The sequence below is a fragment of the Equus quagga genome, chromosome 8 (genome assembly GCF_021613505.1).
Source record: "Equus quagga isolate Etosha38 chromosome 8, UCLA_HA_Equagga_1.0, whole genome shotgun sequence".
Classification (NCBI taxonomy): domain Eukaryota; kingdom Metazoa; phylum Chordata; class Mammalia; order Perissodactyla; family Equidae; genus Equus; species Equus quagga.
In genome coordinates, this window is record NC_060274.1 from 104,458,083 (window position 1) to 104,465,939 (window position 7,857).

At 38.6% G+C, this 7,857-nt stretch overlaps 1 protein-coding gene across 1 annotated transcript; it reads left to right on the forward strand.

Moving 5' to 3' along the window:
* The first annotated feature begins 1,368 nt into the window (after positions 1-1,368).
* HYAL4 (hyaluronidase 4) lies at positions 1,369-3,664 on the forward strand. The gene is made up of 2 exons (XM_046668941.1): positions 1,369-2,322; positions 3,617-3,664. Exons 1-2 carry the CDS (start codon positions 1,369-1,371, stop codon positions 3,662-3,664), a joined length of 1,002 nt encoding a protein of 333 aa, XP_046524897.1.
* Positions 3,665-7,857: the final 4,193 nt, after the last annotated feature.

The following is a 7,857-nucleotide window of genomic DNA, read 5'->3' on the forward strand; positions in this document are numbered from 1 at the left end:
TCTGGTAGAATAGATTTTTTTTTGTACATATATATAGCCTTCTCTAATATGAAAAGAAGAGCTTTTCTTTTTCCTATTAATGATCACATATCCAAATCTATTTTTCTTACCCTGAGGCAGAATATAATAAAATGATCAAAGATATGGGGCCATATTGAGGACCACAACTCTTTTTGTACTTATAAAATTAAATTCTTTTGAAAATACTGTTCTCTTCAAACCATAATTTATACCTTCAGTTTATTATATTTCATGTTACTAAGTGGAGTAATCTTATTCATCTTTGTGTTGTGAAGGAGTACAGATATTTATTCAATGAACAGAGGAAGAAAATATCTACCTTCATAGCTTTTAAAAATCGACATTTTGTGTATATCCATTTACTTAGGATTTAAATGTCTTTGAATGATGTTTTATAAATTATTTAAAATTTTTGCTTACCTCAGTGTCTTAGGCCTGGGAAATGCTATAAAGTTTGGCTGGTAACACCTGGTGGTTAAAAATGATAATTACAGGCAACATACAGTTCACAGTGATTGGCTTCACTGGAGGAAATAACACAAGCTGCAGCTTCCGTGGAAAGAACCTCTGTCAATCAGAGTTCCTGGTTGTAAGCAACCAAAAGAAAACCTCACTGACTTGAGCAGAAAAGTGCTGTCCCATGAGGACAGTTCTGCCACTTGACATTGACACTATGGATGTCAGGTTCTGGATGCCCCCACATGCACTGCCTATCCTGGACACTGGAATTTTGGTCACCACTAGCACCACCTCCTTTCAGTCTTTTTGATTCCCAAGATCTCGATTCAAAGTGTAGAATAGGATGCACCTAATTGTCTGGCCACGGCGACATAGCAGGACCTGAGCTGCAAGGAAGGCTGGGAAAGCATCTGGACCTTTTGGCTTATTTAATGAAATAATAAAAAGTTATTACAAGATTAAATGAGATAAATATTTATAAAGTACTTAAGCACAGTGCCTGGGATTTGATGAGTGCTCCAAAATGATAGCGAATATTATTTTACATCTTTATTTGCTCATGAGCCTTTTTGAGGGCAAGGGCCACATCTTACTCATCTCGTATCCTGAACACAGGGTCTGATGCTCAGTAAATATGTGTTGAATTGTGTTGCTTGCCCCTGAATAGAAGCTAGGTCTCTACACCTGCATCCATATCTCTGTTTATTTATAGGCCTCTTTAAGATCTTTAAATAAAACGCACTTTAAAAATATAGCTATATAACAACAATAGTAATATCCATCCAATATTTGAATCTTTTTCTTCAAAATTATCACTAACAGAAAATTAAATCTCTTCACAGGTCTTCCAGAGTGTGTTAAAACAGAAGATAAGACTTTTTTCTTATCATGAAACTGTTATCTGAAGGACAATTCAGGTTTTGTGTTGTTCAACCAATACATCTCACATCATGGCTGCTTATATTTTTCATTCTGAAGTCTATCTCTTCTCTAAAACCTGCCCGACTTCCAATTTATCAAAGGAAACCTTTTATAGCTGCATGGAATGCTCCAACAGATCAGTGTTTGATAAAATATAATATAAGACTAAATCTGAAAATGTTTCAGGTGATTGGAAGCCCACTGGCCAAGGCTAGAGGGCAAAATGTCACTATATTTTATGTCAACAGATTGGGATACTATCCATGGTATACATCACAGGGGGTTCCTGTTAATGGGGGTCTCCCCCAGAACATAAGTTTGCAAGTACACCTAGAAAAAGCTGACGAAGATATTAATTACTACATCCCTGCTGAAGATTTCAGTGGACTTGCTGTCATAGACTGGGAATACTGGAGACCCCAGTGGGCCCGGAACTGGAACACAAAAGATGTCTACAGACAGAAGTCAAGAAAGCTTATTTCTGATATGCAAGAGAATGTATCAGCTACTGATATTGAATATTTAGCTAAAGCAACCTTTGAAGAAAGTGCAAAAGCTTTTATGAAGGAAACCATCGAATTGGGAATTAAGAGCCGACCCAAGGGCCTTTGGGGTTATTATTTATATCCTGATTGCCACAATTATAATATTTATGCCCCGAACTATACTGGGTCATGCCCAGAAGAGGAAGTTTTGAGAAATAATGAGCTCTCTTGGCTCTGGAACAGCAGTGCTGCTTTATATCCTTCTATTGGTGTCAGGAAATCTCTTGGAGACAGCGAAAACATTTTGCGCTTCTCGCAATTTCGGGTGCATGAATCCATGAGGATCTCCACCATGACATCCCACGATTATGCTCTGCCTGTATTTGTCTACACAAGACTAGGCTACAGAGANNAACCTTTATTTTTTCTTTCTAAGGTAAGACAACTCTTGCCAAAGATAGGGGGATTTCCTCCCTATCTCTGAAAGAGACATTTCTTTGTTAATTATATTCTTTGAAGAATTCCCAATTAATGGTGTTAGATAGGAGCATAATTCTTCCTTTGACTAGTCATCCATTTAGACTCTTCATCTATGGAAACTGAATTTTGATTATCTTATTCATTATTATTCTTTTAAGGACCACAATAAGGGGGAAGGGATTAAAGTGCAAATCGGCAATTCTTCCTTCCTCCTCCTAACGTGGATTCCACTGCCTTACAATCTGCCTTTGGAAGGTTATTAGAATGGTTGGTGGTAGACAGGTTGGAAAATCAGAGAGGACGTTTTAAAATGGAATAGTTGGCTTACTCATGTAGACGTGGAATTGAAGGCATCCCTGCTTCTGGCCCCACCGTCTAAAATGTCAAGAGAAAAAAGACTGTTTTCCTTTTAATGCATGATGCCAGCCTTAACAAAAGATATAAGGGAGGCACAACATGTGAATATACTTAACACTACCGAGCTGTACACTTAGAAATGGTTAAGAGTAAATTTTATGTTATGTGTTTTATACTACAATTCAAAAATTTTTAGATGTTTTTAAAAAAGGTATAAGTGAGTTGCAAATCTGCTCAAAGTTGGCAAATCTATAGATATAGCCATCTGGTTTATTCTTGACTCTATGACCACAACAAATGGAAAGTAGGTAAGAGTGGTGTGAGTTTCTAAATTCAATAAGAAATTCATCACTAGTAGATGTTTTTGTAACTCTAGGTTAAAACTTACAAGTAGAAGTTTTATTCTATCCGTTTATTTTACTTCAGTCGTTTATGTAGTCAAAAACCTCACCACAAGGGTAACTTTTAAAATAGATGAAATTTCAGCCCAATTTTCTCTCCTTTCTTCTCCCTTTGCTACTCTTGTCACTTGAATGGAAACTTCTAGGGAAAGTAGTTGCTGCTGTAATCTTTGGACTTGGATAATTATGTGTATACTTTCTATGATGAGAAGACTTGGGACTTGTTCAGACCTTCACATTTGTGAAGCAGTGGTATTCTACGATATAACTGGATACCAAGTGTTTGTCAAATTTTAACAGAGGCATTTCTTCTTTCTCCACCATCACAAAATTTAATTCACCAGCATGTATTAAAATACAAAGACGTTCTGAGTGTTGGGCATCCAAAGGGGGAGGCTCAGAAGCACTCAGGGGAGGGCTCTCCCGTGAGCAGGAGGCATCTGTGGAGCATGTAGAGCGTAGAGCTTACTCAAGGAGAAATGACACACGCAGTATCGGGATTTGGTGAATACTGTGCCTCTGACGCCTTTAATGAGATGAGTAAGAGAAAAGAGTCTCTTTTGTGAACTGATATTCATACTACCTAGAAAAATCAGCAACAAATGATTGAGAATGACACATAGTTAACGTTATCTGGAAGGTTTTAAAGGATTATCTAAATCTTTACAAAATAGTCTTGACTCTGAAATTGAAAGTTAAATACCACTTTCTTCTGTGAAATTTCTTTTCCTTTTCTATATTTGGCTCACACAAGTTCCTTTCTTTAGTGGTAATAAAGTTACTTTTGGAAGAAACAATAAACTTTAAGGGACAAAGTGTTCATTTCAAAAGATTAGTTTACGCTACTGCTACATTCTGAACATTCTGCAAATCCAGGGTAAGCTTCCTTCTTGAATAGCTACCTCAGAGATGCTTCTGTTCTAAGGGAACAAGCAACAACAGTCAGGTTTCTCATCTCTAAACAGTTTTCTTTGACAATCCCAAAGTATCATTCTGAAAACTTTCTGAATTAAAAGGTATTTCCAAGTATTTTGAACCATCAGTTTACCCACCCCTTTACCCTATCCTCCATAAAAATCTGCCCACAAATTTTTAAAAACCTGATATTCATTTATACCAAACTGTAAATGACTAGTAATGGCTTCCATTTCTGACTTTCCCAAAGATATCTGCATTTTAGAATGTGTGTGTGTGTGTGTGTGTGTGTGTGTGTGTGTGTATACACACACTTATGAATAGGATTAGAAAAATAATTTACCAATAGTAGCAAATCTTTTAACCTCTCCAGACGTCAGTGCCTCATTGACTTAATCTACAAAATGGGAAAGTATTACCTGTCCTAACTGCCTAGCAAAAGTATTATGAAAATCAAATGAGGAAACATATGAAAATTTGAAGCACTACAAAAATATAGGTAGTATAGCTATCGCTTTTTAACAGGTGTCAAAGTCTTAAACTTGAAAGGGGAATATCTAAGAATGGAATCTCAGTCAGCAGCCACGGCCTGGAAGGTGATATGGGGGCATTAACACCCCAGTCCATGCAGAAGATTCCTACCACCTATACATAAATACAACTGAGATACAACTTGATGCTATGCTTTAAAAAATAATGAAAGGAGTTTTCTTGACTGTAGATTTAAAGATGTTTATCTCTATAACTAATTAATGTTCCCTCTGGTAACACACAAAGGGAGCTCATTAGTGGTGCTGCAGCTCCCCACAGTGGGTACCTTACTTACATGCACTATGATAAAAGTGTTAGGGACTGAAACCCAAGTGTGGAGAATGAGTCCTCTGGGTGCCCCCACCCTCTACTTCCAAAACCTTGATTCAAGCCGAAGAGCACAAGTAGGGCAAGGCAGTCCTATACTGTGTTAGGACCTGGGAGATTTGTTGCCATTACATCGTGCGCTGTTCCTTTATTTCCCCTTTCATGCGACATCATTCATGTGGCTCATGCTCTCAGGTGGTCCCAATCTACTCTCAGAGGCATCCTACCTGTGACTTCCCTCACTGACTAGTGCTCTTGCTTTTTCGGTCCCCCAAACACGGCTGCTCTGTGATTCATTCAGGACCCCTCTCTCAGCTAAGGGACAGTAAGCTAATTTGGTAGAGAAATTTGTATTAATATCTTCTGCTGCCTGCTCACTTCCAGTCAACAGGCGCATGAAGACTTGCAATTTTGAATCAGTCTCAATAAACTCTCTCTGATAATGACACTAAAGGACACATTGGGAAGAAACTAACATTCTCTCCTGATATCAACCTTAGAATGTATAGCTTTCACCACAAACATCTGTAGCTTCCTTACTTACTGAATATGAGATCAATAACCTCAATAACCTATAAATGTTGATCAAAACTGATTAATAATCAATAACCTATAAATACAAAATGTAAATGCTATGTCTCCCTCCTTCCTCTGATGACAATGCCTTAACCCAAAGGAATTGATGGGAGATTTCCGGTTTCCAGTCTGGCATATAAGAAACTAGGAAGTTCCCACTTCTTCCTAACAAGTAAAAAGTTAACAAACTGAAAACATCGATTCTTCTTAGACTCACAAGAGAAGTGAGGACACAGGGCAAATTGCTGCCCTCAAAATTGTAGAGACAGACGGTGAATACAGAGAATCACAACTTACCAGATCAGAAACCCATGAGCAGAAACCTCTGCGGGAACCAGTGCCCGAGTAGGAAAACCTGAACTGTAATTGATGAATTACTGGTGGCTCAGTGTGGACAAGTCTGAGAGACGAAAACTCCAGGGGACCCAGTGATGGGCGCGGAGGGGCACTTTTGTGAGTTTTACCTCCTGGATCTCTACCAGGTTTGTGCAGTAAATATGGGAGAAAAATTCCATCCTACATCTGGCAGAGGGAGGGGGAAAGAAACCATTTTGAATATTCTGGAGCATTCTGTTCTTCTTAACAAGGTCTGTCCTCAGGAGAAACTGTTTAACCAGAGCTAAGCGTGCTAGGGTCTTATCAGAGCTTAACTGACTTGGAGAAGGGAAATACTCAGCTCTAGGTGGCTCTAGCCTTCCAGGTGGGAGAAGAGAAATACTCAACTCTAGCCTCCTCTAGCCAGCCTGTCCCACCTCAGAGTGGGGGTAAAAAAACAGCTGAAAACCACTTGTGAAGTTCATAGTACAGAGGCACAGGCCCACTAAAAGATTGAGGCCTACTCATAGGCCTACAGAAGCCTTCCATTGCCCCCGCATCTTACTAGCTCATTGCTGAAGGGCTATTTATAGCAGCTGGTTGTACCCAGGATGAGCTATCTGCTTATCAAAAGAAAACTAAATCATGTCTAGCTATCAAGAAAAAAATGACAAGACATACTAAAAGGTAATAAGACAATTTGAAGAGACAGAGCAAGCCTCAGAACCAGACTCAGATATGACAAGGATGTTGGAATTATCAGACTGGGAATTTAAAACAATTATGATGAATATGCTAAGAGCTCTAACGGATAAAGTAGATGCATGCAAGAACAGAGGGACAACGTAAGCAGAGAGATGGAAATGCTAAGAAAGGACCAAAAGAAATATTAAAGATCAAAAACACCGTAACAGAAAAGAAGAATGTCTTTGATGGGCTTGTTAGGAGATTGCGCATGGCTGAGGAAAAAATCCCTGAGCTTCAGGATATCTCAATAGAAAGCTCCAAAGAGCAAAGAACAAAGACTGAAAAAAAACCAGGAACAGAATATCCAAGAACTGTGAGACAGCTGAAAAAACTGTAACACACACGTAATAGGAATTCATAGAAGGCCGTTGGGGTATTACAGACCTTCTGATCACATCATGTGACTATGGCATCACTGTATTCAGGGAAGTTTCAAAGTAAATGGAGGGAGGAGCTCTGCTCCCTTAGGTCTTTGCCAAAAGAGGCAGTGGACCTGGACCCAGCAGAGTCCTCGTTCCAGGCACTGCGTGGCTGCCTCTTCCTCTGCCCCAAATGCATCGTATCATGGATAATTTTCAAAACCGTTTCACTTACACTAGCTCATTTGAGCCTCACAAAAACTCCTCCCTTCCTGTCATCTCAGCTTTGACCTATTCAGCAGACATTGCGGTCATGGGAAATGGAAATGGATGTGAGCCTGAAAGGGAAATTAGTTTAACCCAAAATCTCCTCTTTTTTTTGAAAATCTCCCAGAAAAAAAGACTTTAAAAACGGAAATTGTAAAACCGTTAATTTCAATGGACTATAAAAGTGTTAGATAAGGACATTTCTCTCTCAAGTATTGATATGAGTACATAATGCCCCAGGCAAAATATAGTTTAGAAGTTCTGCTTTTATTTTCCACCAAATCACCCACTTACATTTTCCAGCACATAACTGATGGAAATTCACCATTGGCATAAGAGGTAAATGCTTAGTGTCCTAAACAGTGGGGAAACAAATTATAATTTAACAAACTTATTTAGGAAACCTCCTGTAGGAACCTAATTAGGAAACCAACTGCATACATTCAACTCTTAATTTGCCTCTGAAATGGCTTAGATCCGTGTTAATCTTTAAACACTAAAACAATAATGCTTTAGGATTACAAAACCAAAATTCCCCCTGCTGAAATTTTGTTTTCATCTGTCTTAACCATACGGAGAAAATTCTGGCAACCTTAGCGTGACTCGATGAGTCATAAATAAACCCCATTAAGTCAAGTATTGTGAAAAGTAAAGACAAATAGTTTCAGGGACCAAATATAAGGGTTGGACCAAATG